General features: G+C 46.6%; 1 protein-coding gene across 7 annotated transcripts in view; it reads left to right on the forward strand.

Annotated features, from left to right (window-relative positions):
• si:dkey-205h23.2 (CUGBP Elav-like family member 4) overlaps positions 1–20,011 on the forward strand; it is a 137,553-nt gene that overhangs the window by 89,588 nt on the left and 27,954 nt on the right. For 3 of the 7 annotated variants that reach the window (XR_004765268.1, XM_035417773.1, XM_035417779.1), the window contains exons 4-5: positions 6,300–6,428; positions 11,599–11,678. Coding sequence is in view for 6 of the 7 variants with exons in the window: in XM_035417773.1 (XP_035273664.1) it covers positions 6,300–6,428; positions 11,599–11,678 (209 nt within the window). In the remaining variant the exon portion in view is untranslated. The remainder of the gene's footprint in view (positions 1–6,299; positions 6,429–11,598; positions 11,679–20,011) is intronic. The other 4 variants (XM_035417775.1, XM_035417774.1, XM_035417776.1 and 1 more) reach the window with 4 other exon arrangements.

Consider the following 20,011-nt stretch of genomic DNA (forward strand, 5'->3'; position numbering starts at 1 on the left):
TCAATTCAATTTTCATACACAGGGTCCCGAAATGAAAAAGCTCAGCGAGACAAGCAATTGTCAGATGTCAGTAGTGTTTTGATAACTTTTTTTTATCGGCCTTTATTTGCATTCACAAACCTGGCCATCTACACTCCGCTTCAGCCTGGACATGGCTGGAGACTGACATCGCTTCATTTCCCAGATGATTGCCCCCGCCTTCCGTCGAGACATATCAAACGTCAAGATGCAAAAGCCGGTATATGAGGCGGAAAGAGAGGCAGAGGGCTCAGGAGCGGGCGTGGTTGTAAGACTAACGCGCATGGGCTATCTCACTCGCCAGAGTATCCTCACACAACCACGCGATAACGACCGCTCTAGTCGATCAGATTTCTACGGTCCGCTTGGATCATCTGCAGCGCAGGTGTCACAGTGGCTTATGTCTGACACATACGCAACTTTTAGGTTTATTAAATGCCAAAATATCGTACAGACGCATTTACTTATTGCAAAGATATTCATCACTTTTTGTGGGGAAAAAATAACAGATATAAAAGACTTCAAACATACAATAAACAAGAGTGTACTGTAGAATTAGAACAATACGGGATGAACATCACACACTTTAAAGAGGAAAAAACAGGCAGAGCTCTCATTGCTTTTTCATTTATTTTACTTTGCAACTTCTTAAAGTAATATTCTAATTCGATTTTGAAAACTAAGGATGTTGATATCTTCTGACCATTTAAATTGTGTATATACTATTTTCTGTATAGAATAGGTTTATCAAATATATTACTTTTATATCTAGTATTTTGTCACATATAATGATATTTTTGCTGCTAAACTGAATTCTTCATCCAGTGCATCAAAAAAAAAACTGCTCAGTGTCTACCCAAAATATTTTAATTCGTGGACATTCATAACATAAATGTATTATAGTTTCTCCTGCCTTCAGGCAAAACACGCAGCTTATTTCTAATTCATTTTTAAATCTTAAAATAACCTGGTTGACTGCATGGATATATTAAGTGAGGGATTTAAAAAAAAATACTTTGCTGTCTTTGTTCATGACACATTATTTTCTACACAGTAAAATATCCAGTGTTAATTCAACTCTAGCAGAGGACATACACTATATGACCAAAAGTGTCTGGACACCCATTGGTCTGGAGCTGTTTTTCACATTTTTGGGCTCTGCCCCTTAGGTCCAGTGAAGGCAAATCTTAATGCTGCAGCATACAATGACATTCTAGACAATTCTGTGCTTCCCCAACAGTTTGGGGAAGGCCCTTTCAGCATGACAATGCACCCGGGCACACAGATAGGTGCATACAAATATGGTGTTGCTCAGAACGTCCGTGCCCAACCTCACTAATGCTCTTCTGGCTGAATGGCAAAAGCAAAATCCCTGCAGCAATGCTCTAACATCTTGTATAAAGCCCTCATAGAAGTGTGGAGGTTGTTATTGTAGCAAAGGGAGTACCAACTCCATATTAATGCTCATGATTTTGGATGAGATGTTGGATGTCAGGTCTTTGCATACTTTTGGCCATGAAGTGTATGAGTCCAATAGGGACCATATTTACTCAGTAAGAGTTGATTTGACGCTTAACATTTTACTGTGTCCTTAGCTTCCATGCTGCTTGCCAGTCGATATACCTGCATGTTGAGTTCCGATATGCTTTACAGTTAGGAAAATCAGAGTCAGTGCAGTTTTCTAATGCAATCATGAGTACATTTTTTGTTCTTGGTTGATACTCCATCCAGCTACTGGAATTAAATAGCTTGTGTCTCCCCACATCTATAACACACTGTATTATTTATGTAAGACCTGAGCGTATCGCATCAAAGATTATAGAATAATCTTTATCAGGAGCAGGAGCAGGTCTATTTTTCTAAAAATTCACTGTCACATACACAGCACTTATCAAATGATGTGACTCCTGGCGAGTTACATCCTCTCAGAATATGTGCAGGATGGTATTTCAGCAGTCTAAATGGAAAAAGGAATGCATCCAAAAAAAGCATCTGAAAAAATCATACGTGCACTGTTATTTTGTGCAGTTAATCCAAATCCACTATGTGGCAGGTGAACCATTAGGAAAAAAGTGTAATCGGGTATTTGTTAGTGTACAATTTGAAATTGGTTTGTCAATTAAATATAGTTTTTTGTTTTTTTTTTGGGGGGGGGGCATAAATACTATAGCCCATTTTGTATGCATTTTGTCTTTAGGATATGTTTATTGGAGACCTATCCACTGCCTCCTGATTGAATGTTGCATTTAGGCTACCTACTTATGTTTTCTTCAACTGAATTGAATGGGACAACAGATTTAAAAAAACCTGAATCCTGCCTTAAATCATCTGTAGCAGTATGACTGTAAACTTAATTGTTTACCATTTTGACTGTAATTGAAGTAAGCATGTTTTGCATTAATAGCATTGTCCTCTACTGTAAAATCCATTTAGACTTTATGTGACTCCACTTTGCCCAACTTTTTTTGCTGAAATTACGCCACTGGTAGGGTAAACGTGACACTATTGGTTACTACTGCATCTATGTAGCAGGCTAGCTAGCTAATAAAAATAAAAGAAATCTTGCCTGCCAAGCAGAAAATGAGCTGCTTGGAAATATGCGCATTCTGAAAAAGAAAGTGTCGGAGCATGAAGTTGGTCCATTTTGACATCCAACGAGGTCATAGTTACATCCCGTCATGCATCCAGTAGCAGTTTCTAAACAGCTTTACAAAAATTTTGACGTCTGACATTACACACCGTCCTCACAAACCTAGCTTGTCTCACTGAACCTCTAGCAGGCAAAAATATAGGAAATGTCAGTGCACACAGCTTTAATCATGCTATTTGTTTTCCTTTATTTTGAAGTTATAAGGCACTTTAAACACTCAATAAATGCTGCAGATTTAAAAATATATATTTTATTAAATGAAACTGAGGGACAACACTAAATTAAAATAAAATAGCTGTTGTTAGAAAGCTATTGGCTACTTGATATTTAACTTTCGTTACTTGCTAGCATTAAATATTTTTATTTTCCCATCGGTTGCAAGCCATAGCCACAAATCATTTCTCCCAGATTTTTTTGTTTGTTTATTTGTTTCTTTTCACATTACGTTTCCCTCTCAACAAATCTCAGATAGTTTTTAACTACTGCCACCCACTGCAGGGCACACGTCTGTATACAGTTACAAAACCTGATGCACTATTGTACTACCGACATCGTGTAGTCGAACTGAGTTGACGTGACATCGCATAAGCTAAATCGATGAAGGGTGGGATGTCACCTGCTCCACCGAAATGAACCAAATCATTTGAAAAGGGTGGGAGGAGGATCATTTCCCATATAGGCCGTCGCAAGATGAATGCAGGTGGGGTCAGTCTCTGGGCTTTTGCATCACAGCCCCGTCAAACGTCCGCCGCTATACCTCGGTATTGGAGCACCGGCGCATATGTCATCCTGACTCCTTCCGTATGTAAATGCATGATTCTATTTTAACTCAGTATTCATCGATTTCTCTCCTCGCTTTCAGCCCCCACCTCCAGACTGAGCATCTCTCTATTCACGGCGTGCATTGGAAGTCATTTATTCATAATGCACTTTAAAGTCCGCGAATGGCTGAGAGACCATTTGTAGAGTGAAAAAAATGCACAAATCCAATAAGCATGGCTTGGGAGACAGGTGCAAAGTGGACTAATTAATTGCAATCCATACTCCTGGCCAATGTGTACGGTTTTCGCAGGGCTTTCTGGGGATGCATTGAGCGCGCTGGGTGTAGTGCCGAGGTCAAAAAATGAAAAGACAGTGGCTCCAAATTCAATTTACAATGTCTTTCCTGGGAGAGGAGAAAAAAATACTCAACGGACCGTTCTCACTCTTTTCCAGTCTTGACTGTATATCATTTGTTGTGCCGTTTTTACGGACGCGCCCGAAAGCTCTTTATCCGAGTGATGACAAGTTAATTGATGCACGTGGAGCTATCGTCAGAGCTCCTGCGGTAGGATATATGCTTTCTGAATTTATGCACCGCAGTTGTACAAAGGCCTGGTATTGAGACATAAATACTATAACATCCAAAATAAATATAAAAAAAACCACTTTGATTCATTTAAGGTTGGAACCAGGATGGCCCAGATGCATCGAGCTTCCTGGTCTCATATCGCTGCAGGGAAAAGCAATAAATCGCATAGCCGCGGAAAGAATACATTTTAGTTAATAATAAAAGATGAACTCTGCTTGGCACCTGCTTCCGCACCCATTGCGATGTGAAGCCAGGGGTAGTAAATTAAGAAACTTTCATCCCTGTCCGTGTCCCAGTCAGCTGAACGGGGGATGAAAGCCAAACACTCACCTGCTAAAGCTCGGTGATCAAATAACGCCAGACAAGAAGCGGAAGAACATTTGGGTAACGGGAGACAGAAGATATGGGATATCTCCCTTATTTCACTTTAGATTTGCTCTTGCTTACGCTTAGGAGCATAAATCCCATGACTCATAGTGCAGTAGCTGATTGACATATCCATACACTATATGATCAAAAGTATCAGGGCACCCCCTTGGTCTGCAGCTGTTTTTCATGGTTTTCCGTAGTTCCGGTGAAGGAGAATCTCAATGCTGCAGCATGGAATGACATTCTAGATGATTCTGTGCTTCCCCAACAGTTTGAGGAAGGCCCTTTCCTGTTTCAGCGTGGCAATGCCCCCGGGCACACAGCGAGGTCCATATGGAAATGGTTTTGTCGATAACAGGGCCTGACTGGCCTGCAGAGAGCCCTGAACCCCATCCAACACTTTTGGGATCAATTGGAAAGCCAACTGCGAGCCAGACATAATTGCCCAATCAGTGCCCGACCTCACTAATGCTCTTCTGGCTGAATGGATGCAAATCCCTGCAGCAATGCTTCAAAATCTAGTATAAAACCTTCCCAGAAGAGTAGAGGTTGTTTTAGCAGTAAAGGGTAGACTAACTCCATATTAATGCCAATAATTTTGGATGGGATGTAGGATGTCAGGTGTCCACTTACTTTTGGCTATGTAGTGTAGCTGGCTTGTTTTCACTTTTACACTGAAGTGGGCTATGTCTGGCCTTTTCTCTGGTGGACACAGCACTCCACACCCCACCCCATCGCACACCGCACACCCCTGAGGAGTCGTGATCCCCTCCAGAGTGACACCGGCTCCTCCTCCGAGCGTCCACGGGGGCCCCTCGGGTACCCATAACAAGAGGAGATAAGCACTAATGAACAAGATGAGAAATTGGCTCATTCGCAGCCCTGACAGGTGAAGCGTGACTAAACGACCATCTAGGAGCTGGAAGTCCTCCAGCTCAGGGAAGGCCGTACCTTTCCGCGGCGGCAGCAGCAGCGGCAGTGGTGGCCATGCCAGCGCACAAGGCCTGTGGACTGCCACCGCCACAGTAGTGGGAGGGGAGGATACCGTGGCTGGAAAGTCGGAAAGGCCTACGGGATGGGGGACCCAACGCCATCCCTTGAGAAAGAGGCTCACCCCCCCCATCCCGGCCATCGTTTTTAGCAGTGACAGGCGGAACAGCTGCGTCTAATGGGGTCTGGCAGGTACAGGAGGCGTCACATCTGTCGAGACCCAGGCGAAGCACGCCCCCCTCCTCCGAGCCTACAGTCAAATGACTCGCGGCAAAGATCAACGGCGTCGTTTCTAATAAACTCCCTCGCCCTCCTCACGCCACTTTACATCAGTTCTGAAGGTGTTTTTTTTTCTTTTTGCTGGTAGCCATTTTAATCTAAAGCTTTGCGGAATCAGAAGTGAATAACGTTGGAGAAAATAAAGAAGATGAATGTTCTGACTAATTCCCGAACAGACGGGGAAATTAATGAGAAAAATCCTTCCTCCTGACTCTGTAGATGTCTGAGTTTTTGGCAGAAGATGGCAAGAGTTCCAGTCTGTTCTGGGCACATATAACACACCCCCCCCCCCTTCCTCCCAGCCCTCCCTTCATCTTGAAATAGGGTTCTGTGCCTGGCTATGACTGAGTGGATGGGGGGATGCAGGAATGGTTGGCAAAAACCCAATTGCAGACAGATCAGTTTTGAAACATGTTGACTTCTTGTAAAAACACCAGTTATCACATAGTGATGTCCGAAAAATGCTTTCTTACAATAGCATGTGTGAGAAAATAGTTAACAGAACACTAGATGGATAAGACAATTGACTTTATCGGAATTCTAAGGAAATAGCGAGGTCTTCAGAGTTTAGGAGCGCGGCTCATTCAGCTATTTGATTGTTTGTCGTCTTTTTTCTTTCTTTCTTCTTCCTGTTCTCTCCAGAAGACAGGAAGCTGTTTGTGGGCATGCTGGGAAAGCAGCAGAGTGAGGAAGATGTGCGGCGGCTGTTCGAGGCCTTCGGCCAGATCGAGGAGTGCACCATCCTGAGAGGGCCTGATGGGGCCAGTAAGGGTCAGCGCCAACACTCACCCTCCCTCCCTCCCTCCCTCCCTCCATTTCAACACTCACTCACCCTCCCTCCCTCCATTTCAACACTCACCCTCCCTCCCTCCCTCCATTTCAACACTCACTCTCCCTCCCTCCCTCCATTTCAACACTCACTCACCCTCCCTCCCTCCCTCCCTCCCTCCCTCCATTTCAACACTCACTCACCCTCCCTCCCACCCTTTCAACACTCACTCACCCTCCCTCCCTCCCTCCCTCCCTCCCTCCCTCCCTCCATTTCAACACTCACCCTCCCTCCCTCCCTCCATTTCAACACTCACTCACCCTCCCTCCCTCCCTCCCTCCCTCCCTCCCTCCATTTCAACACTCACTCACCCTCCCTCCCTCCATTTCAACACTCACCCTCCCTCCCTCCCTCCATTTCAACACTCACTCACCCTCCCTCCCTCCCTCCCTCCCTCCATTTCAACACTCACTCACCCTCCCTCCCTCCCTCCCTCCATTTCAACACTCACCCTCCCTCCCTCCCTCCGTCCATTTCAACACTCACCCTCCCTCCCTTCCTCCATTTCCACACTCACCCTCCCTCCCTCCCTCCATTTCAACACTCACCCTCCCTCCCTCCCTCCCTCCCTCCATTTCAACACTCACTCACCCTCCCTCCCTCCATTTCAACACTCACCCTCCCTCCCTCCCTCCCTCCCTCCATTTCAACACTCACTCACCCTCCCTCCCTCCATTTCCACACTCACCCTCCCTCCCTCCCTCCCTTTCAACACTCACTCACCCTCCCTCCCTCCCTTCATTTTAACACTCACTCTCCCTCCCTCCCTCCATTTCAACACTCACCCTCCCTCCCTTCCTCCATTTCAACACTCACCCTCTCTCCCTCCTTCTCTCTATTTCAACTCTCACCCTCCCTCCCTCCATTTTAACACTCACCCCCTCTGTCCCTCCCTCCCTCCATTTCAACATTCACCCTCCCTCCCTCCCTCCGTCCATTTCAACACTCACCCTCCCTCCCTTCCTCCATTTCAACACTCACTCACTCACCCTCCCTCCCTCCCTCCCTCCTTCCCTCCATTTCAACACTCACACTCCCTCCCTCCCTTTCAACACTCACTCACCCTCCCTCCCTCCATTTTAACACTCACCCCCGCTGTCCCTCCCTCGCTCCATTTCAACACTCACCCCCCTTTCTTTTCTTCATACCCAACCTTCATCCCTCTCATCTTCCCTTCGTACCCATACTAAGTTTCCGTCGCTCCCTCCGTATCACACCCCTCCCACCTTCCCTTCAATCCCTACCCTCATCCCACTCATCTTCCGTTCATACCAACACTCACCTTCCCTGATCCCTCTTCCTCCCTTCATACCAAACTCTATCACCCGTGCCAGTTCTCTGCTCCCTCATTTACTTCCTTTCGTTCCTTCCCTTTCTCCTCTTCCTTTCTCCTTTCAGACCCCCCCCCGTCCCTCCCCCCCCAAGTCCACATGCACCCCTCCCTCTTCTCTCTGTCATACACCCCCCCCCCCCCCCATTGCTTTAGAGCCAACCCGCATCTCGCCACTCGCTGCCCCCCAGACCGGCTGCTCTCTACACAAAGCACACAGGCCACAGATGCTCCCCGTTCCCCTATCGGCTGTGAAAGATGTTGACTCACCAAGACTGATGGGCTAAATTTAGCTTTAGCTTCTTTTTTTGCTCCCGTCTACCAGCCCAGCCAGCTGCCTGTCACTGTTTCTCTGACAGGCTCGTGAACGTTTCACTGGTTCACCTGAACAGCATGTATGCCAAAGGCCACACACTGTACTTTCATATCCCCATGTCCAAAGAGAACATGAGATGAGATGGCTTAACTGGTGAATACACACACGCACGTGCACGCACACACACACACACAAACACACACACGCACACACGATTATACGTGCACACACACACACACCTACTCACACACATGCACACACACGCACCCATATTCACACACGCACACACACGCATGCACGCACACACGCACACACGCACACACGCGCACACACGCACACACACACACACACACACACGCAGAGCAATGGTATCTCGTCTAAGGCCACGCCATGTGCAGATTTGTGTGCATCTGCTCTGCTCTGGCTCATCCCGGCTATATTAGCCAGCGTCGCCTGCAGCGCAGCGTCCCCCACCCCCCCGTTGCCTCAGCCTGTTGCCGGGTGTTGACTGACAGACGATGAAATGAAATTAGCAGAGGGCTGCTCCATCAGTCGGAAGCGCGCTCTCTCAATCCCTGTGAAAGTCCGCTGATGTTTGCCTCGCTTTGTTTTCCTCATTCCTTTGTTTACATTTTTTCCAGTCGACCCCACAGCCTTTAGCTTTGTATTTACTTCAATTTTTGCTTCAAACGTAACACAGGAGGTGTGCCAGTTGTCCTATCCATGTAATGTCGGATGAAAAGGCCAGTGGCTTTAATACGGGTCGCGCTTAGGAAGCTGTCTACAAAGCACCTTCTGAAAATTTTCCATTAGAACAAAGAAAAAATATTCCATTCTTTTCTCAGTCCAAGTCTGAGTGCACAAGTGTTGCCAGAGCCGCGCTGAGAGGGGTTCTGTCAGGAATAACGAAGAGATGGCTTTTAAGTCTATAATTAAGTTGCGTTATGAATGTCACACGCTCGTTCAAATGGGATTCATACATGCAGACTCTTGTACAAAAGGAGTTCAAAAGGCAGCGAAGAGCGCACCCGATGAAAGCAAAGCATGTCTTTTTCTGATTGTCCAATTCAGAATACTAAAAAAAAAAAATCTCCACACTCCACACAGATCATAAGTCTGTACTACTGCAGCAATTCGTCTGAGAACTTCTAAGCGGGGCCCCTTCACTTTTCCTTTCTCCGGGTCAATAAGACGATATGCCGTGCGAACCGATAGGCCCGTACAGGTCAGGTGTTCTGAGGTGCTTGTTTCTTTAGTGAGCGAAGTTTGCAGAACTCAGTTGAGCTTCAGTTGAGACCTGCTTTCCAGGTGTGCACGTCCATGAGGCTGCTTAATCGCTCGAGGGCTTGTTTGGACACTGTGTGTGAGGCGGTCGTGCTTTGTAAAATCGCCCTCACGTCAGGAAGCGGAGCTTCCGGAGTTCCGGAGCTCCTGTCCCTCGCAGGCTGCCTCAACAACAAAGGCTAAAGGGTTCCGCTCCCAAAGAGACGTCGGCTAAATGAAGAGGTAGCAGACAGGCCGCATTTCGGTCGGGGCGAGCCAAAAAATCTCGCAGTTCGGAAAAGCGGGCTGCGAAAAAAATAAATAAATAGATAAAAGCGCGAGGGGAAACCGTGGAAAGAAAAAAAACGCACACAGCTCCTCTCTCATCTTCTTTTGAAAATCCTCAGCTGCCCACATAGCCTCTGGGCAGACAGCAAACGGGCTGCTTCTTTCTGATATCGAGTTCTCCGCGAATCTACGATCTCTGTGATTTTCTGTGTGATCCTTTTTTAAGGGTGTAAAATGCGTCCTCTCTCGTCTGACTCATCCGCGGTGTTAATCCAATTAAAAGAGGCAACCGACTTTTCTTGTACTCTGCAAAATTGTTCTGGCTGCTATCTACGGAATGACACGTAGGAATCACGAATGCAATACATCGTGACTTACACTTTACCGTCATATTTTTTTTTTTTTAACATTTTACAGTCTGTTTGGGGATGGGTTGTTCTTCAAGCACTTAACTAACAGTGATATAAACACTTGCACTGCGATGCACAAGTTCTCCGGGGGTTACTGTAAAATGTTTAATCTTGTTGCTTCATCATTTCTGTGCCAGTTGGGGGTACTTCATGTATACATAAATATGAGAACATGTAAATAAGTTTCTTGACAAAAATTTCTACTGAGGTGGAAAACCGTAGAAACCCTGTTCTGATCTTCTTGCTGGAGATGATAGGTTCAGTCATTTTGACAGAAACGGAGGATGTTAGTTTCTTTTTTCTAAGAAATCCTGTGAGAGGATGAAACCCAACAGATGCGGGAATCTTTGGTTAGCTAATTACCTGCTCATTAACCACACACCTGTGCTGACTGACAGCTAGAGAGGGAACGCCTCACCTGAGGTGAGTTGAGTAGGCAGAACATCATGTACTGTTTGCAGTGGTGCTAATCGGAGAAATCCCAGGCTAGGGGTCGCAGGGGTAGGACTTCACCTCTAGCAAGCACCTCTGTGAAACATTAATCAGTGTTTTGCGTATTGAACACATCCCAAGATGAATTATACCTTATTCTCACCATAGGGTTGCTTTCACAGGTCCTCCAAATTGTTTAAAATTTAATATTGAAGGTTTCCATATTAATATACCGGCCTGCATTTCAATGTATAGTAGATAATGTAAATCTTTTCTGTCTAGTTCATGGTGCCACATCAGTTGGTTGAAGTTGGCCTCTCTCTCTCTCTCTCTCTCTCTCTCTCTATCTCTCTCTCTCTGAATGGTACATGGTATGATAATCTGGAAATGAGCACGGAGAGATAAGATGATTTGAATAATTCAGGTTCTGAATCTGTAAGTGAAATGCTTTATACATTATGTGGGTTACTCAAAACATAATCGCTATCTTATGGAAATTTTCCACCTTAGGAGCTAAAAAAAAAACTAGGCCTGATTTTAAAACCTCTCAAAATAAGACTGCATGTTTATTTTCAGTTTTGGTTGATTCTGGCCTAGGCCCCTCTTTTCAAAATCAGAGATGATATTAACGCTTTCTGAATAAAGCCCTGTTTTGTCTGTAATAACACACATGCATATATATGGGTAGATAAACAGATTATATTACTCCGCAGTTGTCATCATAATCTCTGTTGTGAATGGCTGCACACACAGATCACAATGTGTAAATATTAGACCCATTATTAATCGCGAGCGAGCCTCAGAATTTAAATGCTTTGGCTTCGGTTTCCCCCCGAAGCCGGGAAGGATTCATAAACGAGTGAGTGGCAGGATGCATCGTGCAGTCATGCATTCAATGCAGTCACAGTGATTTATTCAGTGTCCTGTGCTCCAGACATTAAGGACGGAATGCATTAAACAGAAGGCATTAAGTGAACGTAATGCTAACGAAGGCTTCTGCCTTGTTTACCGAGGCTTGCCTGCCCGGCGGTTCGCCTGGTTCGCTGATCCTGTCTCTCCCTCTCCGTTTGCAGGCTGCGCCTTCGTTAAGTTCTCCAGCCACGCGGAGGCACAGGCGGCCATCAACACCTTGCACGGCGGACAGACCATGCCGGTGAGTTCCAGCCGCGAACGTGTCTAATGCGCCGACCCGTCGCTCGGGGGGGAGCCGAGGCGGTGCCAGGTCTCTCTGAAACACTGCTGGTATTTCGCACGGAGACGAGGAGGCGGATGGGAACGCCATTCCTGGTGTGTATGCAGAATTTTGTTCATGCTAATTACCCTTGCACACTTAGCTAATTAGCTGTATACACTCATATATTTCGCCAAGTTAAAAGTATCATATAGGGACACCAGGACTGTCATCATTTGGCATCCGTGATCTAGCTGAAACATCAGGTCCCGTCAATGATCGGATAAATTAAATAAGACCAGGAGTTGCCATGAAATCCAGAAATAGATATAGCTCTCCCCACCTTCCAAAAAAGTTTTTATTTTTATTTGTGTACAGTATGTTATATCTGTATCAATGAAAGCAGGTTGAAATCAGAGTATACAACAAGAGATAAGGAACATACTGATAGACACACATGCAAAGAGCATTTTTATATCAGTATTCCTTTTGCATGCTAACAGGCAGACACACATGGCTGACCCCAGTACTGATACTGGAGCTCAACCATCTCTTGTCTGCAGAAACATGGGGTCAAGCCAAATCCAGCCACCTGAGGTCCAGTCTAGACAGGCCATCCAAAATGACATATGGAGGCACAAACAGACCCTGCGATGTACCAGGAGCCATCCAAAAAGCCTTTTTATTAAACTACATATCCATAGGCCTATCTCTGTACCTATTCTTGCACCTGTTACCGCCACTCCAGGGTCCAACTCTGAATCAGATTAATATGCAAGATGGCAGACAGTGTTTATCAAACAAGGTGTGTTCCAGCTAATTTGGACAGCGACGGGGCCACATGTCTCCGGCTGCAGACGAACGGGGCGACGGGGCCCCCCTGCGGAGCACGCCGCCTCCCGCCAGCCGCGGAGTCCAAACGCGCGCTCCGCGGAAAGGCGGCGGCTCCTCCCGCGGTCGCCCGGGAGCGCCTGCGCGTGCCTGCGCATACCAACGCCCGCGAATAACGGCTGTTTAGAACAGCGACGGCTCTCGGGGACGGCGGGAAACAAAAAGCGGGAGGTGGCTCATGCGACGCGCGCCGAGAGGAGAGGCGCATCGGCCGCCGGTTTTAATCGGAGCTAACGGCTAAGCGCGGTCGCGGAGAACGCGCCGCGCGCGGTTTGACGATCAACGCGGAACGCCGCCGGTCCTCGAGGGTAGAGCCGAGGATGCCGGGGAGAGGGGAGGGGTTACTTAAAATGGCGGAGCGGCGGACAGACGAACTGCGTCGCGTGCGAGAGCGCCGCTTACACAACCCGCTGAGCCCTGTAATAACGGCAGCCGTGCGAGTGTGAGAGAAGGAGGCAGTAGCGGAGCCAACAGTCTCAATCCACAAACACGCTTCATTGGTACGACCCAGCGCAAGTATTTGAAAACGAATGATAATAAAATCCGTCGGTTCATCTCGTATTCCTGACTGAATTCCGCGTGTTTCAGTGGAAGCCAGCGGTCTGTATACCGTATTCACCCAGCATTGGAACAGATCCGTGCTAAATAGTCCGTAGGGTACGCTCAGTGTCTTCTCGTTGGGGAGGCTTAACGAGCTAATGCAGTTTATCCATACGAATGCAAGTGCACGTCCATATACGCACGCGCGTGTGCAGTAGCCTGTGTGTGAAACCATCCATTTATGTATGTTTGTTTGTGAATTGTTTATTTATTCTGCACCGGGTAACTGTCCAATGGGAAGCCTTAATACGTGCTCAGATGTCTATGTGTATAGATGGGGGGAAAAGCAAGGTTCTAGAGCAAGAGATGGGAGACAGGCCGAGATAATGAGCTTCTTGTCTCCCCCGTGGACTGCCTTGGTGAGCGAAGGTTTAAAGATGTGAACTTGTAACCCACGGGGGAGGGGAAGGGGGGGGGGGGGCACAATCAATTAGGCGACATACTTATTACCTTTTATTTAATCAATTAATTTGCTTATTTCCTTCCAGTCTGAGTAGCGGTGTATATACTTTCCTTACATCGTAACACAGTTAATGCCTTCCTGAAAAACGGAAAATTTGTGTTTAGGCATGCGTTACACCGTAAGGGAATACCGCTTTGAAAAAAGGAGAAAAAAAGGAAAAAGCAACAAGACATTAAAATGCATAGTAAAGATGGTATAATGAAAGAATACCATTTGTTTTTGCTCAAAGATATTGCTACATATGATCGTACTGTAGTAGCAGGATACATGGTTGTAATATTGTGTCTCTGTGAGACAGTTATGTTTGTTTAATTTCACCTGATTCTTCATGACTACTAGCAGCATATTTCTACAACTCACTTTTCCTTTTAATGGATACTAAACACAAGTCGAAGTCCATCAATAAAAAACACTTCGAAGATATCCACAATGTATTCTTATATGGACGTCAGTGAAGAGCCAAACTAACAGCGGCTAAATTTACCTTTGGCGTTCTGTCACAAGTGCGAAGGCCAAGATCAAGCACTGAGACGACCAGCGCTGAAGCGGTCTGTTCAAAATGCTGCAATGCAGAACTCGGCGACTCCGGATAATAGGCCGAGGTGAGATCTGTAATCACCTGGACAACCGCTAAGTATTGGTCGGTGTCCGGTGGGGCGGGGGGGGGAGGGGGGGGACGACTCGTTCTTTTCAGCGGTTCGTTTCTGTCGGGCATTAGCGGGTGGTAGATGGCAGAGTGAATAGAGAGATGCGTCAGCGTGATTCACCGAACGCGATCGGTATCAACGCTCCGCCACGCAAAGATATAAAAAACAGGGCCTCGCTTTAATGAATGACCCTTGCCAGAGACCGGCTGTTTCCCCAGGCAGAGCAGTCTGTCCAAGTCTCCGGTTGAATTTAAAACTTTCTTTTGCCGGACTAAGATGAATAGTGTAAGAGTTGTAAAGAAATGTTTTCGTTCCTGATTATAGGCAAGATAATGCAGAGTTACTATTTTACAATCTTTAAGTCAGTCTGTCTTCCTAACTGATTTCCATTTTTTTTTTTGTGTGTGTGACTGAGATGCACCCTAATAAGAGTGTAGCAAGGGTCAGTTACAGTAAGCCCCTGTCTAAATTTTAAATAGTATTATCTTAAATGAACAAAGAGGTGGGTGTCCATGAAAAATCCAATGTAAACGGTTTTCAGTGGTCGAGTTTGTTACTCTGTTTTAATATTTCAGTGGAAATAGTGTTTGGATCACTGAGGCGTCGTATCCATCAGATGTCAATTGATCTGCTTTACAGTAAATGCTAGATGGGGTCCAGATGGGTACCTCTCCAAGCAGAGGTTATTGTTTTGTTTGCTCCGGAGGAATCTGTGCTGTAGAGCAGAGATTTTCGGGGCTAGTTCTTCACAGTTTTTGGCATCTAATATACAGCTGCTGTCCTAAACCCTGCTGATTCATTCACTACAGGAGAACTTTTAAATGGTTGAAATTTGTAGTCCGGACTTTCCATTCACTACATGTGGTATTGTAATTCTGTTGGAGTGGACCTTGCCTTGCCCATTTAATACATATGTGATGCCAAACCTGACAGAAAAACAGATTGTTTTGCAAAGCACGGAAGCCTGTAGACTAAAAATGCTAATTTCTGTCCTAATACAGCACAAAAATGCACTCCAATTTCATCATTTCATCTCGCTGTTTAATAGCTTGTAGGCAGAAATGCCAATTCCATTGAAAGGAATGGGCTCCTGCTGGCATGTGATAATTATTATTATTATTCTATATATATTTTTTGATTTAGAACTAGTCTGTTCAGACATCCAGCCGTGCAGTGAGACAGTATAATTGCAGTTAGATAGCTTTTAGTCGGTAGCTACTGAAAAAAAAATATATATTTTTTTCATAATTTAAAAGAAATTCTCGCTCTGACATAGGTATATGATTCACTACATGTGTTCAGAGTGGCTAATGGATCACTCTGAAGCTCCGTGGACATCATTTCATTTGCATGACGCGGCATGAAATCCATCCGCTTTTCCCGCTTGCTGCTTTCGAATTTACTGTCAGGCTATAACACAGACGAAAATGCCCCGGCCCCTGATTTGCATGTCATTAAAGTGATGCATAAAAGGTATTACCATTAAAATAACACCTGGCCAGGTCTAGTCTTAAGCAGGTGGAGTGAATAAAAATTGATTATCTGGTGTGTATAAATATGACTCTCGTGTTACTGATGTAGTGGAATATGAGCACATGGAAATGATTATAAATATACTACACCATGATCATGTTGCTGTGCACTCTCAAGATAACGGCTAGCCTTGCCTTTTTAGAATTAGTGGCCCGGCTCCCTGGTTCCCAAAGCAATGTTTTTTATGTTTTTTATGGTACAGTACAGTTCCATTATCTAACATGAACTGATGCTTGGCTAACATGAGCTATCCCTTAATTGTAATAAATTTGTTCAAGAGGGGGTTGCAGGGTGTGAATTTTTTATAAGTAAGGCAATGTTAGCACAAACAGATTCTTCATGCATTAAAAATATGTTAAATGTCCAGCTGCCATACTTGATTGCGAACTTGGCTGTGATGTCGTGATATCCATTTATTATGTCAGTAAGCTGAATGAGTATGTGTACGTATATTCTGTAGAAACTATTGAAACCTTATAAATGGCTTAATGTTTGTTGATCATTAGTGGGGTGGTGCAGTCAAGTGTTACACATAGCTGACTCACTTAACAACAGCAGTACCTGTGGTTAAGTAATCACTATTCACACCTCACCATTGGTTTAGTATCATTTTTTGATCATTACTTAATGCTAGCTGCCAAGAGAGCAAACAACGTTTGTCAGTATTTTTAGTTAGCAAGCTAGACAACAAATAGTAACTAATTAGCTATAGCAGCTGCAGATGAACCCACAAACTAATAAAGATATAAACACATATAGCGATTTCAGCAAGAGACAAACCAGGCAAGTGGTTCACACATTTTCGCACTATTTTGAGTCATTTATGACCATTAAACTTAATTTAATAACAATAACAAAATAAACAGCAGCTAGCTAGTTAGCCAACATTACACATCCACGCAAAAAACTGCCGATGGCCTCGTTGCAAGTCCTCTTTACTACAGTACCCGCTCTCACAAAGTCCCTCAACCACACTGATGGACGGTATGGCTGTGAGCTCCCGCCCACTTGCAGCACCACTGCTGGGGTGCACTGGTGCCCGGTGCCACATTACTGCAACTGGGGGGTGATGACTGCAAACTGTTGCTGGGGTGTTCATGTTCTGGTGGCAGCCAACGGCTACTGGTGGGCACAGACCGAAGTGGGCGGCTGCTGCAGGCCTCAGTGAAGAACTGGCTTTCAAAATTCTGCCCCTGGTCAGAGTGCAGCTCTTGAGGCACCCCATATCAGGAGAACTTTCCAACCACCAGTCACTGACGCATCTTGGGGGAACCACGTAGTCCATAGCCACCAGCACATAACCGGTCCCTCTGTTGGTGATGGAATGGTGATGGAATGTCTATCGCCACCCTCTCCATTGGTGCCCCACTGTACTGCTGCTGGAGTGACACCCTCACCTTATCCCTTGCCCCTTCTTTGCTGTCCCTCCTGCATCTGCCCCAGTAGAATTGCTGGTTGAGCCTGTGTAGAGTCTTATTCATCCCGGAGTGGCCGACCCTCGGGTGCCCCACATACTGTAGCACTCTGAACTGGAGGCACCGGGGCACCACAAACTGTCCTTAGTTAGTGTCCGCCCTGGGTTCCACCATCCTCTATATAGCAAGCTTTGGTCAAGGAGTCCCATTGGCACACCAGTGCCTTCACCCCTGTAGAGAAAGCAGCCAGACAAGACAAACAGACCACTACCCCTTCTGCACCCACTGCTGGCTGCATCTCTTATGAACATAACGTGAAAGCCACACTGGCTGCCGTTAATTGTTTGGGGGTGTTTTCCCATTCAGGGGCTGTCTTGGACTCATGGACCATCTCCTGTGCTCTCTTTAGTCCTCCCTTTGCTCAGCGTGTTTGCAGTGACTGCTCTGTTTACTGGCACAAGGGCAGCATGACAGACCATCGGCGTTGCGGTGCTTCTTTCCTGAGCAGCACTCAAGGGTGAAGTGGTAGTTTTGTAACAGTTCAATCCAACAAGCTATCTGCCCTTCTGGATCTCAATAGCCACTGCAGTGCGGCATGGTCCTTAAACTTGCAGCCATGTATATACACTTTAAATTGCTGCACTGCTGGCACTACTGCCAAAAGCTCCCACCTAGTGACACAATAACTGTGCTTCTCTTTGGTGAGCACATGACTGAAGTACGCCACTACGTTCTCCCCATCTTCTGTAGACTGTGACAACACCTCCAAATACCTACAATATATGGTTAGCTTCAGTGTCCAAAATAAACAGCTTGTCAGGGTCCACCATAGCTAAGACCGGGGCTGTAACCAGAGCAATGCAGAGGTGGCAGAAGGCCTGGTGACAGGTCGAAGACCTCTGAAACCTTTTTGACTTTTCAGTGAGAGTGTGCAGCAGTGCAGTGGTGCTAGTAAAATCCTTGATAAAGCGTCTGTACTACAATGCTAGGCCCAGGAAGCTGCAGACTTCTCTCTGTGACTTAGGAGTGTGCCATTTCCTTACTGCATCTACTTTTGCAGGGTCGGTACCCCCCCTTCCTTAAAATGGATCAAGAGGCTTGTCTCTCTCTGGAACAACTGACACTTAGCTGGATTTAGTCTGAGGTTGGCGTTGCTAATGCGCTTCAACACTAACTGCAGGTTGGCTAATGCTACGTATGTAATCTAAATAGACTACGCTTGCCATAGCTGGCATGCCTTGCAACACTAGTTCCATTAGTTGCTCGAATGTGGCTGAGCTATTAACCCGAACAGCATCACTTTAAATTCCCTCAGTCCTCCCCCCACAGCAAAGGCCATCTTGGGTCGCGCAGTGGCAATGAGGGGGACTTGCCCGTTTACATAGATCGAGTGAGCAAAACCGGGTGGACCCCCTGATGCTATCTAAAGCGTTGTCAATTCAGAGAAGCGAGTTGAAGTCTTTTTTAGTAGCTGCATTTAGCCGCCTGTAGTCTACACAGAACCAGCAGGACTGCTCTCCAGCAGCGCTTCCAAACAGTTTCCAGCAATGCTGGAGAGGCCCACGGACTTTGCGAGGGGCAGATGATGCTGGTTGCTGCTATTCCTTTCATCTTTTCCTGCACTCCTGCTCTCTAGGCCAGCGGGAGGCACCGTGGCGGCTGGCGGATCGGTGGAGCTGCACCTGTGTCAATGTCATTTTTAGTAATGCACCCCCTGTCTTTGGCTGCAAACAGGTACTGGAATTCAGATAGAGAGCACGTAGCTGGCTGTACTCTCTCTGGCTAAGCCCCACACTCACACAGGTCTTCTACAGGCATCCTCAGGCTAGTTGAGCCGCCCACTGTGTGCACTGTGTCACATTTTACACCAGGAGGGGTTTGAGGTAGCAGCCAGTTTTTGAGTGCGTACTGCTTGGTTGCATCAATAATTATCCCAGAACTGACCAGAGTCCAAACCTAAAATGCATCAGCAATTTCAGCTAGAATGAACTCTTGCTCAAAAGTGAAGGGCGATGTGGACCTGCTGCCTCAAGTGGACAGGACGAAGCCCCCTCAGGAACATGTGGAGGGCCAGGCTGTCTCTAGCTGGGCCATTAAGCTGTGGGTCAGCTTGCTGGATCAGCCACTGCATGTCTGTAGTGTACTGGCCTAGCTTCTGCCCAGGCCTCCTCACTCTTGAGTACTGCTGTTCTGACCAGTGCCGCCTGGCCAGTGCCGAACTGAGGCTCTCGAAAGACGGGGGCTCGTCCTCACTGACGTGCAGGATACCTGCAGTGCCTCACCTTCCTGGGATGCCGTCAGTTTGACGCCCCTCTCCTGCTCAGTGCAGTCCAACACCGTTGCAACGATGTTAAACTGTGTAAGTTAAGCTTGCCAGCTCCTTTTTCTGTCAAATCGCCGGTGCACATGTAGCTGACTCTAATGGAGGGTTTCCACATGCAGGCTAGGCTATCGAAAGGTGCTCTGCTAGCTGGTTCATTGCAACTCAACAGGGAATGGGCCTCTGGGGCGAGCTGAGGGTTCCCCTGACCTCCCATGCCGCAGTCAGGGGCTCTGCTTGCCTCCCCTTTGCTAATAGCTAAGCCCCGTGGCCCCAGCCCATTAGTCTGGCGAGCTCGACGGAGGGTTCCCCAGCCTGTAGCTTCAGGGCCGGCAGCTCCACCTCCCGGAACTAGCGACCACTGGTAGGACTTAGTAAGCTAAGTCCCTAAGTCCCTAGCCTGCAGACTACAGGCTCCATTAGCACCAGGCAAGATGGCGAGCTTG

The sequence above is a fragment of the Anguilla anguilla genome, chromosome 5, assembly GCF_013347855.1.
Source record: "Anguilla anguilla isolate fAngAng1 chromosome 5, fAngAng1.pri, whole genome shotgun sequence".
Taxonomy (NCBI): Eukaryota; Metazoa; Chordata; class Actinopteri; order Anguilliformes; family Anguillidae; genus Anguilla; species Anguilla anguilla.